This window comes from Anas platyrhynchos, chromosome 2 (genome assembly GCF_047663525.1).
Source record: "Anas platyrhynchos isolate ZD024472 breed Pekin duck chromosome 2, IASCAAS_PekinDuck_T2T, whole genome shotgun sequence".
NCBI lineage: Eukaryota > Metazoa > Chordata > Aves > Anseriformes > Anatidae > Anas > Anas platyrhynchos.
This window is the reverse complement of record NC_092588.1, coordinates 54,347,689-54,371,108: the sequence shown is the minus strand read 5'-3', so window position 1 is coordinate 54,371,108 and position 23,420 is coordinate 54,347,689. Positions and strand designations below refer to the sequence as shown.

Below are 23,420 nucleotides of genomic sequence, written 5' to 3'. Positions count from 1 at the left end.
CCTAGAAAATTCTCCTTTGTCTTACCTTGTTTCACTCTTGACAGTTGTTCTGTGTACACTGGGCTTATAGTTCTGTACTTGGGGTCATGTACGCTCAGGTCGAAAGACATTTTACTGAAGGTCTCGATATCTGGCCAGTGGTCGTTGCTGGACTGAGTAATTTCACTGCTTTCCGTATGATCTGCAACAACACACTTGAGGTGAGCAGTACCAGGTACCCACTAAATGGTGTTTACGTGACGTTTGCTGATTTACAATTGCACAGGAGTTCACAGAGGTGCACAAATACACACACAAAAAGACATCTTTTAATGTCATAAGCATTATATCCCTGCCCATAGCAAGGGGGTTGGAAATAGATGATATCTTTTAGGTCCCTTCCAACTCAAACCTTTCTGTGAATATTGCCAAAATTCAAATTGCACTTGACATAAAGACATTTCAAAGAAAAGGCAATTTCTTGGAAACTGTGGGGTGAAGCAACCTCTTGGGTATCTTTCTGCTCCGCTCTTCATCAAGCTACCGAGGGATAATTCACTCTGTGAATGATGTTATGTTTATACATGAAGTGCTCAGATGAACAGTTCTGTCTGCGCAGAAGATACAGGCAGGTCTCCAGTCCCTTGATGGATCCCTTTTTAAGACACGGAAAGGAGAGAACTGGGCAAACAAGAAGCAAAAGCATCCAAACGCAGAAGGATGAAAGCAAGGAGAAAGAAGGTGCAGAAGCTTATGAACTGATATGTATTATAAGCTGATAAAGTATATGATTAAGGTGGTAAAAATACGTTGTTGAGAATGGGATGCGACCAGCAAGGATCAGCTGGAACATTTTTGCTTCATCCAACAGAGGTAAGTCCAAGGTAGAGAATCAAGTCTAAGTAACATGAACATGAGAAAACACTGGCCAAAGGTGACAAGCTGGAGCTGGGACTGGAGCTTGAATATGAGCTGATTCTGTTTAAAATCAGATGGAAAACCACACAAAAGCAGGGAGCTGAGGTTCCTGATTTCAGAAAGGCAAACTCAGATGAAACGAATGCTGGGTCTACACACAAGGACACGCTCACCCTACCCAGACTGCCCCACAGGGCTGTGAGCCAGCTGCAGTTCAGAGGCTGTTACCTCACTGGCACTGCTCGAATTAACATGTGCCACTGATGAAGTGAGGCTCATTAATGTGTTCACAAAGACAAATCCTGAGAGAGCTGGCTCAGTAAGCCCACTAGACTGAGGACACCAGGGACTTGCCTGTGAGTGAGGCTTGGATTTCTTGGAATCCCGGCTGCCAAACCATCAGCAACCACCACACCGAGCAATGTAAGAATGCCGGGAGGTGTTCAGAGGCAAAAGGGACACGAAGAATGAACAAAGTCCAAGAGGAATGGAAACAGCCCATCAGCAAATGAAGTTCTGACTCTCACACATCATCAAGTGCAAGATAAAAAAATAAATAAAAAATAAAAATAAAAAAGCTTTGCAAAATGTCAAGCTGAGGCAGACCTCAGAGAAGTGCATGGAAACAAACAAAAATTTTTTTGGCTATAGCAAATGCTTCACTGTAAGCTGAGATGGAAACAAATCTCTAAAAGCTTGATACACACTGAGAACAATGAGAAAGAATAATCTCCATGCCACTTTCCTGAAAAAACAGATGTTTGAAATCAGGTGCAAGCCTGATTTCAGTGCAAGAATAATGCAGGTATCATCACCATTTCAGAGGAGGTCTATGAAACTCTGGGTCCATTACTTTGACCTTCGTGTTATTCAAAACTTGGGGGGGATGAAGGAAATAAAGATGTTGAAGTAAATGAAAAAATGCAATAAAACTCAGCATGGGTTGACCAAAGAAACACCACGTTACTTTCATCACACAGATATAACACAGTTATCTATTTCTTTAAACAAAAAGCAATGCCACACATCTTACCTCTTAGCAGGTAAAGTATTTGACATGATGCTATACGACAAATTATTGGCACATTGGAAGAAAATGGAGACAATGAATGGTCTGCAAAGTTGATTAAACAGAAGATGGCAGCATGTAACATCATAAGCATTAAGGCAGATGGAGATTAGCAGCAAAGTTAGCAGAGATCAGCAGAGGGGCATACTGCTGAATACTTTCCCTAATGTCACCGTCTCCAAAAAACAATACCACACAACAGCCACCATTGCCTTAAGTTTGCTGGTGACACAAATCTAGGAGTCACTGCCAATATAGGGAAGGAATAGAAGAGCATCCAGAAAGAATTCAGTGCCCTCAAAAACGATAGCAACAGCCACTGGATGACATTCAACAGAAAAAAATATGAGTCATAGGTCTCAAATCAAGGACTAATAGCAAGCATTTCTGCAGTAGGCTGGGAGTCCCTCAGCTGGAAATGATTGAGGTGCAGAGGCACCCGCAAGGATCAGCGTCAGTGAAATGGGAAAATGGGAGAAGCCAAGTGCAATCACTGGTTTCCCCAGTCGGGGGGTTTCCGTGGAGGCAGGGAAACAGAGGAGCTGTAGCACTCTGGGTTGGTTAAATGCCCCGCAGGGTCTCACATACAGCTCTGGTCAGCCGTCTACCAGAAGAATAAATTGCAAATAGATGTGCAGACAAGAGGTACGAAACCGGTGAGAAGAATAATGAGCCTGTCATTTGTGAGGATCCTGCAAGCTGGCTCAGGCTAGCTAGATGAAAGCTTAGAGGGAAGACGATTGCTGCATGGCTACATCACAGAAGCAACCATCAAAAAGGAGTAAAAGTATTTTGATTTAAAATAACACTGTTTTCCTTCTCCCCCAAAATGTTTACAATAGGGACAGGAGTATCTTTGGGTTGGGGAATCAAAAAAAAAATATTTTCAATCATCGGAGCATTAGGGCTCTGGAAAAGCATTCCAGTAGAAGCTGTGGGAGCAAAAAACCCACAACCCAAAACCCCAAGTAAACCCCATCTGCTCTTCTGACGCAGCTTCATGCATTCCTGAAAAGGGCGTGACACAGCTGCTGGGATCACAACAGACCAGACTGCATGGCACAGAATTGTTCGTACTTTTTGATTTCATCCTAAGTTTCTGGGGAACTTTAGTTCAAGTAACGAGGTAATAACAGTCCCCAAAGCTCCAAATCCAAGGGGAATGCATTTTTCAAAAATTTAATAGCACTTTCTGAGCAGAAATGCAAATTAATCTTTTCAAAGGTTTGAAAACAATTCCATTTTCTGGATGTCAGGTCATGAAATTCATGCACCACAGAGTTAACTTCACTACAACCACAGAGTTATGTAAAGAACACCCTAAGAGGAATCAATTTGAAAAGGGTTTGTGCTTCTCAAGGCCAAGTCCTGCCACAGCAGTTAATGGATCTGTGAGATCTGACAAATGAGCACAAATTCAGAGAGGTGTCTTCCCCCCCAGCCTTGTTCTTCAGCATAAGATCTGTAAACTCTTACAGACAGTTACAGAAGACAGTCTTACTAAAAATTGGTATCTAACTGGTAATTAAACACAAATAAGTAATTGCTATCTAACTGGTAATTAAACATAAATAGTAATACTGATGTTTCAGCCAGAAAAGTAGTGTTTTTCCCTCTGTTTTGTCTGTTTAAAAGCAGACACAGCTTAAAAACTAGCAAGCAGATGTTTCCCATATACAGTTTTGTATTCACTTTTGTTTTAGTGGCATAAAAGTAACACTAATCCAAAACACACTTCAAAGCTCTTAGTTAAGACCCACGTCAAATTAACATTTTTAATCATCTATGTTTAAATATATGCAGGTGCCTACAACAGGTCTAGCTGCACAGAAATGGACAGGACAAGTGGCAGGTGTCATTGAGGAAGTCTTTGTAAGCCTAAAAAACTTGTCACTGCTTATTAATATGTAACAGAGTCACTTAATAACGCATATTAGCGATTACTTCTAAATACTCACTGGCATTTATTTCCTCTTCATCGTACACATCTACTTCCAGCAACCTGATCAGCATGCGGAAGAGGATCCTGAGGAACTGCAAATATGAGCCAGTCTTTCCCACCTGAACCAGAGGTGAAAAACAGTCTGAATCCCAAGCCAGGCTAACGCACAGGAAGGATACATTTCAGATAAATGCATTTGGGCCTACCCGTTATTTTGCCATTCTAGTTCTGCCTGCAAACAAAACAAGACTCAGTATTGCCCGTTTTGCTGAATGGTATCACAAAATTGATCTGTGAGGAAGGTCTGGCCCAGAGCAGAGCCTGTATCACATTTTTGTATGCAGGGAGATCACCACTGATAAACTGCTTCTCCACTGCTATGCTCATGGCAATTTTATACCCAGTGCCATCCACCAGTATGCAACATGCCTTAAAAAAACAGGACAATCCTTTCCTTACCACCTCCACCATGAACTTAACCTTAAATTCTGACCAATTTTTGATCTCAAAACGCATCGCTGCGTGTGAGTTTCACGGGGCCTCTCAGGCACAACCTCCACCTGCCGCAGTCCTCAGCGCCCGTCCTCTCACCCTGCGAGTAAGGCCAGGGGAAGGAACTGTGCTCTTACTTGTGGTGGGCCTGTCAAAAGCAGCCGCCTGGGGTGAAAGCTCCTCAAGCCGGACGCCTCACCCTGACCGCCGAAGTCCGCGTGGTGCTGCCGGGCCGTCGTCCACTGCCGGTAGTAGAGCGACTGCTCCTCGCTGCTCATGTCCTTGTGGAGCAGGGGCCTGAGAGAGCTCAGCCAAGCCACGTCGGCGTGAGGCAGGAGGGACGAGGAGGAAGGCAGGTTGCCGCTTTTCTGCGAGCTCAGGAGGCAATAGGCCGCTTTGGAGAGGATGACGATGCGTGGCAGCGCAGCGCGCAGGGCCCGGCTGTCTTTGGCCGAGTGGCCAGGCCACCGAAAGGCCTGGGAGACCGACGACAGCGACGAGAGTTTCGAGGTGGTGCTGCTCGCCAGCTGGTTACCCAGGGAGTCGCATTCTTGCTTCAGAGTCTCCCCAGCTGTGAAAGCAGGGTAAGCCCCCTCGTCGACCGAGCTGTGCGCCACGGTCTGGAAGCTGAGCGGCGGTGCCTGCTTCTGAGACTTGTCCGCGGCGCTCGAGGAGCTGACGCCGTTGTCAGCCAGGGAGCCTGGCGAAATAGAGAGCAGGCAGTGAACAGATACTGGCTGGCATGAGAACAGGGCATTCGTTTCACTGCAACCTTTAGGTGAAGTGGGCTCTGCTCCCTCCTCCGTACCAGGCAGCTTTAAGTGTGTGGTAGGATCTGGTGCCTGGCAAAGGCTTGATCCAGCTGCCTTAACACCTCAAATTCATAGGGAAACAAAGGGAAGGAGCTAGAAGTGCCAGGCAGAAGCGAGGAAGGAAAGGTCTGGTGGGAGAGGATTCTCTGCTGAGGCCTGAAGAGGTAGGGCAAGACCCAGCCACGCTGCTGGTCTTGGCCAGGAGGCAAACACCCACTTCTACCCACAGCTACCCCCCAGTTACACAGCATTTTGCTATTCCTAACATCAATCCTGTTCATTTCTACTCTGATTTTAAGATCTTTTCAGGATCCACCTGACAAAACCATCAGCAAACGTGAAATACAAGATTAAAGAAAACAATAATAAAGGACCCGTCCTCCCACTGCAACGCTGCTCCCTTTTAGCTGCAGCCAGGGAAATTGCTCACCACGGCAAGAACCTGCACATAATATTTCACAGCTCAGCCTGCAGCAAGGTACAAGCCGTTCCCGTTTGATGAAGCACCTCAATATTTGCATACAAATTCCAGCGACGGATAACCAAAGACTTACTCTTTAGAGCAGCAGCAGCAGCAAACTGACCTGAGGTCCCGGTGACGGCACTGCTGTTACTCTGCGGTCTGTCCAAGTCTATCAGCAGCTCATCAGAGTCATTCTCGCTGCCATTAGCCTTCTCGTGCTCCTTCTCGCTCAGGTCAAGAGCTACAATGGGCCCTCGAATCGCCTCCTTCGAGACGTAGCAGCATGCCAGGCCCACTTCTTGCTCTAATGCAGTCCGAGTTAAGTAGCTCGAGTCAATGAGCCGCAGGTCGCAGTACTTCAGTGACCTGCAAAAGCCGAGCCAAGAGGAAAGGATGGTTTGTTTTCTCCGACCCTGAACAACGCTCCCCATCTTTAATTGCTGATTAAATATTCATGACCAGTTCAACTAGCCAGTGAATATCACGTAATTTTAAAACATGCTGTGCTCCTTGGTGCTCTGCGCAGATGTTCCCTGACCCACGCAGCGCAGGAGCTTTACTTTTCACAAGCCACACTTTCCAAAATTTGAAACTGTTCCCAAAGTCCTCTAAAACATGCTTCTTTATGAAAAAAAATGACCAGTTGGTATCAAACCACATAACTTCCCCCCCCCAAAAAAATATTTATCAAAACACATTAGAAAACACCCATACTGCAAGAGCCGTAACAGCACCTGGGGAAGGTTTCTCCCAGCGGATCCTTGCCCGTGAGAATAACGATGCAAGGCAGACCCTCCAAATCCTGGTAGGTGCGAGGAATCCAGTCATCCTGCTCATTGCCCCGCCAGGCCTGTGAACAGAGAACACCCAAGTCACGTCTAAATGAAACCTTCTCAGCCATCACCTCTTGTTTTATTTTGTTTGTTTTCAGTTCCTGACTTTGCTTTGCACACAGGGCTGCTCTTGGCTCAGCAGAGCTTGGTGAACACGGCTGAGTTCATCAGGGTTCTCTGTTTTGGGTGAAGCCTCCTCAAGCACTGCTCTGTCTTGAGCAACTGTATCAGCATTCAAGCAAGAGAAGCGTGAGCACCCTACAGCAACTGTGAGAAGGAAGCAAAGCTGAAAGACTCAGGGACCATCGCTTGGAAAGGCAAGAAGGCCAGCCTTCCCTTTTCCAGACAAGGAAAATAAGCCCCAGTTGTTTCAGAATCAGCAGGTATCTGAGCTACAGCATTCGTTCTGCTGGAAGAAGATTCTTCTTCTTTCTTTTTAATAATGGACAAAACCAGTTTGGAAGAAAATTCAGACCTAGCTGAGGCACAGAGTCTGTTTAGCCAAGTCCTACCGATGGCGAGCCCAACCACTCAAACTGCCCATCAAAATATTGATCTGTGTATGGACAGATACCCATACAGATTTGCTACAGGTGTACAAATTACAGACTCATGCAAACTGTGTGGAAAACACAACCTAAAGCAAGAGCCCTGTCTTAAATTCCCTCTCGGTTCTTCAGTTCTCAGCCCGTGTGCTCAACCTGTTCTTCCCTTACCCTTCCTCCTCCCCAAAAGGCCGTGTTTTATGACTCATTTTCTCAGGCAGATGAAGGGGATTGGAAAAGAGGACTCAATAGCAGACCAGTGACTCAGCATGCCATTTTACCTTCTGAAAATTTCCACTGAAATAACCTATGACTAATTTTTTCGTAGCTTCGGAAGAACATGATTTGGAACAGCATTCCCCTTCTCTGTTATGTGGCTCTGATTTTCTTTCCCCAGCCCTGATTTTTTTTTCCCCTGCTGATTTCTGCATCTTCTGTGTAACACGTTCGTTGAAAAAAAAAAAACATATTTCTCCAGCTATCTACCAGCCTCTGCTGGCTCAGTTAAACAGCCTCAGCAGCAGAGAGAGATTTTCTGGCCCAGCAGGGTCAGCCTGGCTGCGCCTTCCCCATGCTGGGAGGTTCTGAGAAAGTGCACGGCTAGAAAATGAAATGGGGGAAGGCAGATTCAAAACTGATTTTTCTTTCTTCTAGCCTAAAGAACGAAAAAGAAGCCTGAGTGCCTGGAGCTTTGAGCTGGAAACCCGCATGCTGATGATGTGTTTTTTGCCCACATTACTCAGGAGGGGCAGAGAGCTGCAGCCCTCTGGGCTCCCCACTTGTGAATGGCTCCTGAATTGCCTTATTACACTTAAAAGGTGACCTCTATTGCCATGACAGCATGGCTGGTCTCCCCTCCTCGCATTATCCAACATCTTCGTTGGTGACATGACAGGGGGATTGAGTTGGGGTTGTTCAGCCTAAAGTAGAGAAGGCTCTGGGGATGCCTTACAGCAGCCTTCTAGTACCTAAAGGGGGCCTGAAACCTGGAAAAGGGACTTTCTATCAGTGTAGTAATAGGACAAAGGGCTTTAAACTAAAAGAGGGGAGATTTAGATTTGACATTAGGAAGAAATTCTTGGCTCAGAGGGTGGTGAGGCCCTGGCACAGGCTGCCCAGAGAAGCTGTGGGTGCCCTATCCCTGGAGGTGTTCAAGGCCAGGCTGGATGGGGCTTTGGGCAGCCTGGGCTGGTGCGAGGTGTCCCTGCCCATGGCAGGGGCTGGAACTGGGGGATCTTTGAGGTCCCTTCCAACCCAAACCACTCTGTGATTCCCTCTCCTGCAGCAGACAGGGTTCGAGAAACAGAAGGGGTGGCTACTTTAAAGGACATTTTACCTGGTTTTGGTTGTAGAGAAGCTCTTTAGGAAAGGTTCACAAAATTCCTTCATTTTTTGTGTGCTTTAAATGCACTGTAACTCACAATGAAACTGAAAATGAATCTCTGTGTGAGACGTGAAGCAGGGATCAGGACAGATAGCCTGAACTACATTCAAGCTGGTAAGAAAGGCAACCAAACTTTTTTTTTTTTTAATGTAGCAAGGTTCATGCAGGAAGTGGATGTGGCTCGTTGTACCAGCCTCTTATAAATCCACGCAATTAGCGTGGTGCATATATGCTGTGCAGAAAAGGCTTTCAGCACACAGCCATTTGAGAAAATAAGTGCACAACAAACAGAATATTTTACCAGTTGCCAGAAGAGCAGAAGATGGTTAAGCCAGAGCAGACAGTCAGATACACTCGAGAGATAAGCTGGTGGAAATAATTAGTTTGTCTAGGGAGATCCGAGCTCTGCTTTCAGAGGTTCAAAGAGGAAACCTGTCTGACTCATGCTGTTACTCATTTTTAACAAGCAAGATAACATCCGGTGTTTGACTTCGGGGACCAGAAACAATTCAATTTTTTTCCCGAGTTCTTAAATCATTAATGCTCATCAGAAGTCCTGTATACTTCCCTGGAAAAGATAAAGATCAGGGGCTCTTTTCCTATAAAATAATGAAGTTTTAAACCTGTGGGAAGACACACGAAATACGTCCAGCGGTCAGATGACAACAACGAAATTCGTGGTTTCTGCTAACCTTCAGCCGGGTCACAAAGTGTTTGGCAACCGTAAGCTCTGAAGCGGGATTCCCGAGGAGGATCTCGAAGCGGTACTGCAGACCCAGCTTGTCCCTCACTTCTTGTAACCTCTCCTTGGCCAGCATGGCCAGCTGCACGGACGGCACCCTGATGACGAGCATGTGGCCGCAGCCGTTCTTGTCCTTGCCGGGGGAAGTGATCAGGTCATCCATGATGCTGAGAGTCTCGGGCGTGCTGTGATCTCTCAGCGAGGCCATGGTCGTGAGAGCCATCAGAGCCTGGGAATACTGCTGGATGAGAAGGTAGCAGCGAATCACCATGCTGTGCAGCCGAGGGTACCTTTCGGGAGATAACGGGTCTGCGTTAGCGCACGCAAAATCACAGCAGTGGCTGAAAATTCACCACAAAACAGGACTGTGCAGCAAATAAGTACCCATTTTTTTTCCTGTAGTGCTTGAAGAATGGAGCCTTTAATTTTCACAGACCAAAATTTCGCTCAAAACCCAACTGTGTTTTAATTACTTTCTGCATTTGGAGAATGTTTAAAGTGCAAAGTCCTGCTCTCGAGTAAAAGGAATGATAAACTCCTGTTGTCTTTATTTGGGACAGAACTTCAACTAAAGATCTTTAACTTAACCTCAATACTAGGGCAATATTTACGTGTGTACTAGACCCCATTCATCCTCTTCCCAATCCACATCTTAAGAAAAGAAAGAGAGCAATAGTGGCCACTGTCTCTTCCATTGCCCTTGGTCAGAAATGCTCTAAGAAACTTAAAGAACTGATCTACTGAAATTAATTGACCTTACTAATATGGATCATGTTTATTAATTACATATTTTTAGACAATATGGATGTATTTAATGATTCATGTTGCTAATTTGATATTGCATTTTACTTGTTAAATATAGATACAGTTTCAATTAATTATATTGACTGATATAAAATAGCAAAAAACAGTACTGAAGGCAGAACAATTCCATTCTGTTAAACATGGAGACATGAGAACTATATCCCAAACAGTTACAATGGATCCATCCTCCTGATTTGCAGAACAGATCAACTCCACGTTGCTGGAAACCATACCATTGCTTTTGTTTCTGTAATGTGAGCATTTAATTCTGTCCTGGAGATGTGCTATGAAATGAGTTTGTTCAGGCAGCTACAAAGTACTTACAAGCCACTTTCAAGATCTCAGCTGCACGAACCAAAAGCCAGCTAATGAAATAATAAAATTGAAGTTTTTGGAATGACATCACTCTCCTGGGCCACCACCAACAAATTTCCTGGCAGTCTCAGCAGAGAGACAGCAGAAGCAGTGAGGTATGAAACTTCTGCTACCTGCCTAGCTTAGTGAGGGCTGAGCCAGAAGACAGGAGCAGCAGGGATGAGCTCGGACTGCCACTGCATGGGCCTAATCTTTCCGTAAACAAATGAAGTACATCCCCTGCTTCTTCAATAGTATAAAATTTGTTATGAAAATAAAAATTGCACATACTTCACGGATTCCCAGATCAACATCAAATGTCATCATGTCTTCATCTGCCTTATATGGGGCTCATAAATATATCTGTATCCTTAAGATCCCAATTAAGCAGAATCCTATTTACCTTTCTAAAAGCGTGTTGACCATTTTTTCAAAGGTTTCATCACATCTCAGAAGTGGACTTGTGACTCCCCATTGGAGGGATTTGCTGTATTCATTCAAGCCAAAGTACAGCTTGTCTTCACTTGCAGCGTCATCCTGTTCCATACAGAGTTAGCAAAAACATAAGAAAAGCTGGAAACAATTTTAATTTCTTTTGTCATTTAAAAAAAAAAAAAAGCGAAAAGTATTTTCCAAAGCTAAGTATCCTTTCTTTCATTTCTTCTTCCTCAGTGATGTTATTGGTTTGTTTCAAGGAATACAATAAAATGCAAATTGTTTATTACAACTTACTATCTGTCTACACTTAGGGAAAGACAGGTGTAGGTCCTTTCAAATTTTTCAATATATCTTCTACCTTTGATGGCAGGAGGGTTTCAGAATCCTGATACTTCTTTTCTGGCTCCCTATCTCTGGCTTTATATCTACTGACAACTGTTATCTCATTTCTATTTAAAGCAGAACCTGAAAACAGAAGCATTATTCATTTCCAAAACTCTTCTTGATCATCAGATCCTATGCATCTCTAATGATAAACAGAAATTGATCATTTCTTTGCTGGAACATAAATCTGCTGACAGCAATCAGAAAGGCAGAGTATTTACTGCCTGAAATTTCACGAGGTGCCTGCTGGCAGCACAGCATGGTCTCCAGTGCATTTACATCACCAGTGATCACTAGAAAGGTAATTAATCACATACAATCTCATCCTTTTCTGTGAGTTATCTGTTTAATCAGAAGACTGAAGTTGTTTATTTTTTACTTTGGGGGAAAAAAATATGTCTAGACCATTTTACAGAACATCACCACAATGGCTTCTATTAACAATCAACCAAAAAGCAAACTTTGAGTATTCATTCACTCCTTCATTTCCACTATTCTGTTTGACTGTTAACATACTGGGAGTTTATGGAAATGGCTTTTTAATTTTAACTTTAACTTCTTTCCAGCTAACATTTTAAAATATAGAAACCAATGGTCCACTCAGCACATTAAAGTCAAACTTGATATAACTTTTTTTACGAAGAAAAGGAAAAAAGGGTATTTTTTAGCAAGGGTAGGCAAAACATCCTCAGAAACAGCTTGCTGGAATGGTGAGTAGAGGTAATGGTATGGGATGTCAAAGTGACTTCTCGCCTCCTGTCTGGCACTTGCTACACCGTGACTTGTTAACCTAGCACACCATTTTTATTAACATTTGAAAAGTTGTGAATAGACTTGACAGGCTAGATGACATACCACTTACAGTCAAAAGTTAGACTGCTTGAAAATATAAAGCCAGCTCCAGAGGTTTCCAGCATGTCTACATAGCTTTGTCTGACCAGAGCATAAAAAGTCATTACTCATCTTATGTGACTGGATAGAGGAAAACACGAAATTCCTAGGCCTAAATGTCAATGCTGCCTCTACTGTCATCATCCCAGGACTGTGTAGCTAGAGCCTGACTAAAAAAACTCCAGCAGAGAAAGAAGTCCTTTCTAACACTTCGTTTTAATGTATATATCTGCTAGGTTCTGTTAGGTGAAGAGTCAACATTGAGATTCACAATTACAATTATAAATTAAACACTTACCACAGTATCAAATTGTATCCAATGTACCTCATTGCTAGAGCTGATCCTGGACTGCTGCGTTTGCAAGGCGTAAGGAAAAGAGCTGACCTGAAGAACAAGGAGGTTGAATGCTTCAAGGACCTCCCTGCAATTAATAACTCTATCAGCCAGACCATGACTAGGCTCACCATGTGACAGGGAACTTGAAATGGCACTGCAGAAATAAGAATGCAAAGAATTGCCTTACTGACATCCCGAGATTCAATGGGTTACTCTCCTCCTCCAGAAAAATCTCCAAATGACCATGGCACTGAGAATCACAGCTCAAAAAACTTTGAAAGGGTGAAAGATGTCAAAACCATTTGAGTGTTCTCTGTGGGTAGAGTCAGGCAACAGGGGGGGAAAAAAAACACTAAATAAAGGACCAAAATCTGCTGAAAGTAAGAAGTTTAATTAGTGTGCCAATTTAAAAGATCATCAGACAGAGGAAACCAAAAATAAGCCAAAGCTGATGCCCTTCTTACTGAGGAACACTGTTGCATGAATTGTGGGGTTACAATACAGTAACAGGTTTATAAAATCCACTGGATTCTTCATGCAGATACATTTTTCTAAGAGACTGGGAACCTGCTGTCATGATTTCCAGCTCCTGGAATCACCTTGGCCTCCAGGATAGTTTAGTGTAGTGATAGGACAAGGGGTAATGGTTTTAAACTAAAAAAGGGTAGTGTTAGATTAAACATTAGGAAGAAATTCTTTACTCAAAGGGCGGTGAAGCCCTGGCACAGGCTGCCCAGAGAAGCTGTGGATGCCCCATCCCTGGAGGTGTTCAAGGCCAGATTGGATGGGGCTTTCGGCAACCTGGTCTGGTGGGAGGTGTCCCTGCCCATGGCAGGGGGCTGGAACTGGGGGATCTTTAAGGTCCCTTCCAACCGAAACCATCCTGTGATTCTGCAATAAACAAGAATTCCAAATTCAGTATAACAAAAATTCAATGGGGAGGATAAAATAGGAAGAATGTTGCTTTTATCTATTTTTAGCTATCCTGCAAGGAAAGTATTTTATTATCTCTGCAATCCAAATGAGTCCCACAACCTGCACCATGTCTAAATCACATTAAATTTTTTCTCCTCAGTTTATTCAGAAAACAAGACCAGAACTATTTATTTATTTATTTATTTATTTTTGTCAATAGTAAAGTTGTGATTCAGCGTGAAGAAGTGTTTCTGCACATGTGTATATGCTGTTCTGTGCAGATCTGACACTGACCAACTTCAACAGTTTTTTAAATCCTTTTCTTACAGGAGCTAGGTCATTTTTCAGAAGATAAAAAGTATTAGATGTATATAAGCCTTCTCATAATAAAAGCAACGCTGTCATCAAGGATAAAAGCATGAATTAAAACATGGCTAGTTTGAGAACGTGAGACAGCTTCAGGTTTGCATACAGAAAAAAAACAACAACAGGGAAATAGGAAAAAGACAAAGGAGCAAAGAAAGGTGCAAATTTCAGCCCTTTCTCCTGCACTCCAGTACCATAGCTCTTACCCCTGTGAACAGTTTTATTAGGGATACAACGATCTGAAGCTAGTCTCATCCAACTCCAGCCGAATCAGAATTAGCTAACTAATTAGTTAATTATCAGGCTCAAGTACAGAAGACCATTTCTGATTTTGAGGAACAAGATGCCTGAGGCCTAGAGGAACCTCTAAGTGGTAAGTCTTTTGGAATAGCGAACAGAAAGATACTGGAAGAGGATTGTTTTCCTTCGGTCCATCGAAGCACCTACCTTGTTAAATCTACATGGGCATTGTCATGAACCAGCACAAACAGTGTATATGGATTCTGCTTCACTCGTTTCATGAAAACCTCAAATTTTGTTTGAATCTCGTTGTCTAGCCGAACCACGTACTTCTCAGCTCGCTGATACGCTGTGCCATTGTCTTCTAGGCCCAAGTCCACAAGGACACCTACCAAAAAGGAGAATGCAAAAAAAAATATTTTCCCCTGAGTACATCCAATAATTAATTGTCATCTGTAGGTATTGTCTGCCAATATCACAACTTAGCCAAATCACTGATATGCCTTGGGAAGAGGATTACCACAATGCATTTTCTCTCACAATGGAGATGGACATCTGCTTCTTCGCTTCTGGCTTTCCTACAAAAAGTGCCTGAAGACCTTCCAAAGACTTCTCACATTACCAAAAAGGAAAAAAAAAATCCACAAAAACTTCCAGAGCAGCACTCAGTTGGCTGTGCTCCACGATACTAGGCCAAATGTCCCATTATTAGGTAATATTTTAACCTTGCCACAGTCAGTAGTAGTTACTCGGGCCTTTCCTTTGCAAAAATCTTAAATTTATGTAAAACTAACTCTAGTATCATTTTTTCATGCTTTGCCTCTGCCTCAATATTAGCATCTAAATGTCAGTAAAACACAACTACTCTCTAGCAGTCTTTGTAGCGACAAACTGCCATCATATTCATAAAATAGGCATGATGTATGTAGCATTGAACACCTTCTGAAGGAGCAATAAACCACAGTGACACGTGGGTCAACTATCTATTTGCCAGGCTCTTAATCATTTTTACAATTGTGTAAAACGTAAAGTAGAAACCACTCATTTAATATAATAAAATGAATGTGAAACACTAATATCAGACAACCTCTGGTGTAATGTGCAGCATTATTAAGACACACACGTGATAAAGTAAATAAAATGTGTAAAGAAACAAGGAATGGAACAAAAAAAAACACCACAGCAAACAAGGTTACATTAGGAAGGAAAAGAAAACCCTATTTCAAGTAATCTAATTCATTCTTTTCCTTTTACTAGTAAAATAGTACCAAGCTGAGAAAAAGTACCTGCAGAGATGGACCATAACATTGCGCTACATCAAGATATTGGTACAATCAGAAACCGTGGGACGTTTTAGTTCAGAGTTGAAAACAAGAGGGAAAAAAGCCAACAGCTACCTAAAGCCACTCATAGCAACATTACACTGGAAGCTCATACCCATAACTTTCAAATGCAAATACAAGGGATTATTAGATACAGATGAAGACAGAAAAGAAGTCCTGGTGAAACGAACAGAAAAATATCCTAAATATATAGCTAAATGACCAAACATCTATACAGACAGTCCACAGTTCCATTAGACTGGATTTTTTTTTTTTTTCTGAAGAGAAACTCTTATGCTTTTCTGGACTTGTCAATCACTAACAGAGTGGATAAAAAAGGGTTGTTTTCAAAGAGGACATATTCCTTCACCTGGACACTAAAGCTTTCTTGCTCTTCTCGATGTATTTGGCACCAGCTGTGGTGAGATGCAGAACCCAACAAAAAAACTCACTATCTGAACCAGTATGGCAATTACTGTCTGCTAGTGTGAGTGTATTACTCATTTACCTACGTAAATGTACCTGCACTTATGCTTGTGCTAATACATGAGAGCAAATACACAAATGTCTACCTAGAACAAAAGGCACTAGCAATCACAGGGGATAAAAGATCTGAACAACTGCATTCACTCATCCTCTCTCTCTTGACAGCTGGATACTTCTTCAGGTCAAGTATTCCTCAGATCTGTATGAATATGGCAATTCCTTTTGCCACTTCTGCTGTACAGCTTGGGCCCAGTTTACGAAAGGAAGATGTTTCGAATACATCAGTGATACCAACTAATGGAGCCAATACAAGACATGCAAAATACATAGAGGAGCCCTTAAGTCAGAGATGATTTAATGGCAAGCACATACTTGGGTTTGATTTAGCAGTCTCTTTTTCCTCCCCTTCCTTTTACCTGATTGTCGGATCCGTTGCAGGGTCTGCTGCACCAGGACTTCTGAACGGGGAACGATAACGATGAAGTCTACTTTGCTGAAGTGGCCCAGGTCCAGGCTCTGATTGCCACTGTCTGCTATAGCACAAACCTGGGACAAGAGCTTTCTGGCAACCGTAAGCTGTGGCTGGTAAATTTGGAAGGTATCAACATCCAAATCTAGAGTGTGCGTGTTTGAAAAAGAAAACAAAACACAACAAGAAACATGTTTACTTCCCCACCCCCCAACATACACGACCCTCCAAATCACCTTCCCTCTACTATGAGAAAAAAAAAAAAAGAATCACTCACCAGAATAAATCCTAACACTCTGGAAAGCTGGGTACAAATCACAAATGTCAACTTCCTCTTTTTAATCAAAGTGTGATTATCTGTCAGATGACCTCAGGGACAGAACTGCTCATTTTTAAGCGCTTTAAGTGTTTCTGAACATTTTTAAGCATACTTTTAAGCATATTTCAGCAGCTTCCCTCTCCCACTCCTGCCAGGAGAACCAGCTGAGGCTATGGTGCTCAGGGCACCACGGGAGGAGAGCCACCACACCTATTAACCTGAGCAAACTGAGCCTGCCTTGATAATCCTGCCCAGAAGATTCTAGCAGGGCAGCAGGAAGCTAGGAGTTGATTTGTATATCAGGTCTACTTGGATTTCTTGAGCCCCACTCTAAGCAAGCACTGAGATAGCCATGTGTCTGTCTTATCCTTACATATACTACAAAGGGAAGATAAGCAATACACTTATGAAATAAATCTCAATTATTTTTTGGGAGGAGAGCATTTATTTGTTTGGGGGTTTCTTGATTTTTAACAAAATCTGAGTGTCAGATTTAACTGAGCTTAATAAGTGTCAATATACTACTTGCAGAGAACTGGGGGACTGGACTTTTTATAGGCACGTAGCAGAACATTCCTGCAAGAAAAAGCATGTTCCTGTTTTCAGTATTTCCAGTAGGCAATTTCTATGCCTGACAATCCATGTTTAACTAGCCCCTGAACGTTTTCAGCTTGCAGGTTACCAACAGTAAAATAGGATTTACCATAATCCCGTTACAGTTTTTCTTTCCATCAGTTTTTCTACTGGGTTAAATCCTGATGAACAGTGTTTATCATAAATAAAATAAAATAAAATAAAATAAAATAAAATAAAATAAAATAAAATAAAATAAAATAAAATAAAATAAAATAAAATAAAATAAAATAAAATAAAATAAAATAAAATAAAATAAAATAAAATAAAAATCCAGACCTAATACAAACTTAACACACAAGAACAACAGTTGTTTTTTCAAGTAACAAACCACTTTAAAAAGTGTTATAATTTACATGAAAATTTGAGGTTATTTGGGGATGGTTGGACTAGATGATCCTGGAGGTCTTCTCCAACCTTAATGATTCTACATTAGTTTTACAAAGACGTACATGTGTTCATGTGTGCACTTATCTCCTGTTCAGACCTGCTTCATTGTTCATTCCTGTGGATCTACTTTGGGAGAAAGGTCCCACTCACTGCCCAGGAGGCTTACCTCCCCCCCCTTTTTTTTTTTAATTCAGGCAGATTCCCTGTAGCGTAAGTCATTGTATAGCCATATTTTAAAGACAAAACTAGCCCACAATAATAGTTTTGAAAAAAACATGAAGGATTAAAAAATCACCACTGCACATCATTACACCGTAAGAACAAAAATAAAATAATAATAATAATTAAAAAAAAAAAATCAAAAGATGGTTATAATTTCATATTAATCCTGTGTGGAAGCTCAAGGCTTGTCCTTCTGGCAACCACCCTAATTGGATCTTCTGATCCATTTGCAGCCTATAAACCATCTTGTTTTCGTTCAGATTTAACCCTGAGATGATTAATTTGAACTAACTAATGTGAGTCAGAAGCATACCTTTCTTTCACAGGGAAAACAAAGCTTTATTGGAGGTTGAATTTGCTTTAATACTAGACCTAAAAGAATCTCAGTGTTCACAGCAGCTCAATGTATCTTCTTTTACCATTACTGTCATACGACAAGGAAAGCGTGGTTAAAACTCCGAATAATGAAACAATTCCAAAATGGGAAAAATTATAATTAGCATTTTTAGGTAGACACTCCTAGCTCATCCACTGCACCTAAGTATCTCATCACATTATGCTGAATAACAAGAATATCAAGTAAGAAAATTACAGATTATGCTTGCCTAGCACACTCACTCCGAGATCCTAAAACACTCTCCTCAAAACCCGGGAAGAAGTAAGCCCCAGGGCACAACTGCATAGTACATATTATTACAACTCTATGTGTGGAAAGTGAGGAATATCAAAAGTTAAAACTCAGGAGGGCACCTGGGGAGAACAGCAAGGAGAACACAGTTCTCTTTGCCATGAACATAAAATTACATACCTTTTCTAGTTGTACAAGGGTAAGATGAGGCCAAACTGACATCTTCTCTACTCTGCTTTGTGCAGAACAGAAGATCACGTATTTTAACTTTGGAATTATAAAAGTTAGGGGGAATAAAAGTTGCTGAAGCTGCTACTGAGGTTTTCCATCCAGGAGACTGATGTATTTCTACATTCAGACGGCAATATTAATATTTGAAGGGTGGCACACTGACTAAAGACTCTTCAGACTCTTCTGAGGAACATGCATTTTGACATTTAACAAACCGGTCACTTACTTCACATCTTGCATGTTAAAAAAAATTACCTGGTTCTTGTGTAGAAACCATGGCAATTGCCTCCTGTGATGATACACACTCACTAACATCTCCATTAAAAGGAATAATGACGCTTTCCCCTCGCTGCTGTAGCATCTTCTCTAACAGCTTGTCCAAATCATCACCTAGTTAAGAATTAACAAGACCAAATTATCTGGGAGCACTTTAAGATAAATGATGGATAACATGACATACAGATGTTCTCACATGGCTGATGGCAAATCTGTGAAGGGGCAGCGGACTGGAAATAAAGAGAAGAGAGGGCTGGGAAATTTGCCAATTGAATAAACACAAAAAAAGAAGGGAAGGGAAGGGAAGGGAAGGGAAGGGAAGGGAAGGGAAGGGAAGGGAAGGGAAGGGAAGGGAAGGGAAGGGAAGGGAAGGGAAGGGAAGGGAAGGGAAGGGAAGGGAAGGGAAGGGAAGGGAAGGGAAGGGAAGGGAAGGGAAGGGAAGGGAAGGGAAGGGAAGGGAAGGGAAGGGAAGGGAAGGGAAGGGAAGGGAAGGGAAGGGAAGGGAAGGGAAGGGAAGGGAAGGGAAGGGAAGGGAAGGGAAGGGAAGGGAAGGGAAGGGAAGGGAAGGGAAGGGAAGGGAAGGGAAGGGAAGGGAAGGGAAGGGAAGGGAAGGGAAGGGAAGGGAAGGGATAATTTCAGTCCTGTGCCTTTACAGCTAATGGTGAAATGGTGACATCTCATGATGTCAGATGTTACAAAGAAACACACTAGAAACAGCTTCTAACACCTGTGCTAAAAGTGCAAACAAAGATGCTTCACAGTGGAGAAGGGAAAACTGTACTCATGGGTGATTTAACTGCTGAACAGAAGGCAACACCGACCCCCCCCCCCCCAAAAAAAACCAAAAAAAAACAAAAAAAAACCACAATCCCTGTCTTTGCTGGAACTTCTGTTTCTTAGGATCACTTACCTAAAGATGTGTTTTTGAAATGTGATGCCAGGAAACTAACTTTCCCTGTGATGAGCTCATAACTAATCTCTTTCAAAAATTCACTGGTGGTAAGCATGCTTTCTGCAAGTGCTCTAGATTGGTATTGACCTGGAGAGGAGGGGAAAAAAAGCAAGATCAATCCTTAACACAGCGCACTGTGAACGCAACGTTTTCATCCTAGAGGTGAGGGGCATGCCAATGTTCAGTTATGGATCTCCACTGCCTTTACCCAACACTCTGGGAAAGAATCTCACATCTATTTTGCTAGAGACAGGAGAAATCTGTCTAGCACATTGTTTGCCAGCCATTGTCCATAGGTTTGCACACTTGAGTGACAAATGATATGCAAAATAAATGTCTGTACCTTAGATGGAGTGGAGGATTTTGGTTGAATATGAAAAAGTAATAATCCCAAGTATAGAAGAAGAAAGAACATTACTAATTTATATGAAGAATCTGAAAATCAACATGGTAAAAAGGATAAAAAGCATATTCTATTTTACAGTGAGCTGCAGAAGACTATCCAGTACCCATCATGTAAGACGGCACAGCTGTTACATGAAACAGAGGACAGACAGATTTGTTTGCCACGGGGTCACTCCAAGATATTTTCTACGAAGCCAAGCCAAGATATTTTCTAAGAAGGTATTTTCTAAGAAGCCATTCTCTCAATTCTCTCAAGAAGCCATAAAGACTACCATACAGTTGTTTTTTTAGGTCCTCCTGGACATCAGTACTCCAAGTCTTGATGGAGGAATAGTGAACGTTGCAGAGCAAAAATATGAAGGACAGTAAAAATGAAAGAAGGATGTAAAAGCTGGAAATGTAAAAGCTGGAACAACGTCTTGAGAAAATGCATTCTGCAAATTTCCATTAAGACTCACAGTGTACTGCAAATGCACTTACCCAGGACTACTACGCAGAATTCATTTCCTCGTATCTTTGATGCGCAAATGGCAACTACGTAATCCGGGAGCTTCTGATGATGTTTCATTTCATTGAGAGACCTCAAGGTCTCCGAGATGCCCTCTGCCAGCGAGTTCTGGGTAACGACCACGTGCACGAGGTCCCGGGACACACTAGCAATTAACCTAGCAAGCCAAGGGAGTTGACCTGGCGACACAGAGATGCACTGTGCACTTATCTGCAAGGATCGCTCTCTCAGAGTGAACTCCTGCATGGCTTTCAACATGATCTGCTCAAATTCTTCCCTCAGGGGTATCTGGTCAGGACCTACGTGAAAAACAAAGAGGAGAACAGTATCTCATATCAAAATGTTATTGAACCAGGATTAATCTCTTCTCTGTCTTGATGTGACAAGCTCCTTCACTGTATTTTTTACATGTAAAAACCCACTCCCTGCTCTGTGGATATCTACCCACACAGCATATTCTTCCTTTATCATATTAGAAGCCTCCCTCTCTCTCTGTACCATGCTTTCTCTCTCACCATCCTCCTATTTTCTTTTTGACAATAAGGTATTCCATTTTATTCCTAGCTTTTCTACCCTCAGAAACTGGTGGGATGAACAATAAAGTTGAGGAAATATGTGCCTTTTGCCTGGAACAGAAGGATTAATCCCATAACCTCCATACGTCTTTACAGCAGAAAACACAAACGCTCACCCCTGCAGTCTGATCACAGCCATGCAATATGAACAGAGCCCGTCAACTGGTCTTCATTTTGCTTTTCCTTATCATGCATACACGTAAAATAAGTGCAGATACAAGCAAACAGGTTTAACCTCTTCTCTTATGGTTTAATTTAGCAAATTTTCAAACTCCTAATTTTAAGAAGCATAGCTACACACAACTTTAAATCTGCAGTCCTCAGAGTTTGTAAACTGTGTTGTGAACCTCAACTGGAAAATCGAAATAGAAGCTATCCTATCTTAGTAGCAGTCCCCCAGCTCAGCTTTAAATAAGATTTTGTTCAATAAGATTTATCTCATGGTCAAAGACACTCAGGAACCTATGAAGAATATTCATGAATGCAGAGCAAAAAGTAACCATAGTTTAAATTGCCAAGATCCCATGGCAGTGCCAAAGCAGAGAGCTTCACACTTCAGCAGTTTGCTTTTCTATGACAAAAAAAGGGAGTTAAATACCAGTGATATGTGAAATGCTGTTGTTTTTTTTGTTTGTTTGTTTGCATGTTTTCTTTCAGGGCCAAAGAAAAGAAACAAAGTGAGCAGTGAAAAAAAGGAAGCAGAAAAATTGTGTAAGAAGCAGGGCAGGGAATGGGTAAATAAACCAAGTATGCAATATGCAAAATTGCTGCGGGTTGTCATTTTGCCTTTTTGAGAAGTAAATATGGAGAGAGTCGTCACCCAATTACCGTAGGATGGCAGGACAGCTATAGGTTTCTAAAGGCAAGGCTGTTCACATTTTTGCTGTGAAGTTCTGATTATTTAATGCATGGACACTATGGCCTACAAGGCATTGGTGAGAGTTATGGGTATAGCTCTGTATTTCTAATTATCTTTTTGGGAAATATATTTTCTCTTTCTTTCTAAGGTGATGATTTATAAGAGAAAAACTTTTCAAAATAAAGTTAGTTATCAGAAGGGCACTGATAAGGGAATATGCTGAAATTGGCACTGTGCTTAATACCACAGTTGACTCGTGTCAGTCTTTCCCCACAGCAATTATCCAGAAAAACAAAGGAAGTGAGATGATCTGAGATGAAAGACAAAATGAGCAATATTTGATAATAAAATACATAAATACAGAACAGGTATCTGTCAAAGTTAAAAGAGAGGATCTGATAGCTTCTCTGCAGAAATGAGTACACAAAGGGATCATCTTCGCTTCAGAAAATGAAACTACCAAGGAATAATACCATATAAAATCACGTATGGCAAATACAGGAGCTTGAGGTACAAAAATAAAGCTTGAGAATACTTCATTATGAATGCTGTCAAAGTTAACAAACGCGAAATCCAAGTCAGCAAAAGCACTAGGCTGTAAAAAGCACTGAAATCAAATATTCCTTGATAGTTTTTTAGTTATTCCTTTATCAGTCAAGGGAATTTACAGCAACACTATGGCTCACAGTCACAGCTTGAGCTGGGAATAGTCTTCATAGTATTTTTAAAGTGGAAGTATCAAAGACATACTTTGTTTGCTTTGATTTGTAACATCACTGTGAGATTGCTCAGAAAATGTAAACGCATACAAAAATATTTTGCACAAGTAGTGAGATCTGAAAAAAATAGGCAAGGTTCAGGCTGTGTCATTCTTCTGTCTGCTTTTTTGATCTTTGCCCTTATCTTATGCTTTTGTAATATATTCTGGAAGTAATAATAGCTTTTAGCCCTACTTACTCAAGAAAGAGGCTCACATGAATAAACTGCTAATTTATGTGGGTAATTTGTCTTTTCTCCTCGTCAAAAAGCTTTGGAACATGACTGCCCTCCATCTTTAACCTGTTTTGATTATACAATATGGGATAAAGGCTACAACTGTCAGGATTCAAACAGTTTGAAGTCTGGAGCAAGATGAAAACCTGTGCCATGCTTTGATCCCCGTGTTCTTCAAAACGTATTTACTTTGCCCCCTCATTTCATCTCGCACTCCACATATGTCCAAGAGGAAAACTGCTCA

At 41.8% G+C, this 23,420-nt stretch overlaps 1 protein-coding gene across 16 annotated transcripts in view; it reads right to left on the bottom strand.

Annotated features, from left to right (window-relative positions):
* GREB1L (GREB1 like retinoic acid receptor coactivator) overlaps positions 1-23,420 on the bottom strand; it is a 126,589-nt gene that overhangs the window by 11,166 nt on the left and 92,003 nt on the right. For all 16 annotated transcript variants that reach the window (XM_072034777.1, XM_027451965.3, XM_027451970.3 and 13 more), the window contains 13 exons: positions 20,722-21,048; positions 19,795-19,923; positions 18,864-18,998; positions 16,133-16,330; positions 14,116-14,296; positions 12,349-12,541; positions 10,741-10,874; positions 9,130-9,469; positions 6,410-6,525; positions 5,797-6,041; positions 4,538-5,100; positions 3,925-4,027; positions 26-181 (listed from right to left, as the gene is read on the bottom strand). In XM_072034777.1, coding sequence (XP_071890878.1) covers positions 26-181; positions 3,925-4,027; positions 4,538-5,100; positions 5,797-6,041; positions 6,410-6,525; positions 9,130-9,469; positions 10,741-10,874; positions 12,349-12,541; positions 14,116-14,296; positions 16,133-16,330; positions 18,864-18,998; positions 19,795-19,923; positions 20,722-21,048 — 2,820 coding nt within the window. The remainder of the gene's footprint in view (positions 1-25; positions 182-3,924; positions 4,028-4,537; positions 5,101-5,796; positions 6,042-6,409; positions 6,526-9,129; positions 9,470-10,740; positions 10,875-12,348; positions 12,542-14,115; positions 14,297-16,132; positions 16,331-18,863; positions 18,999-19,794; positions 19,924-20,721; positions 21,049-23,420) is intronic.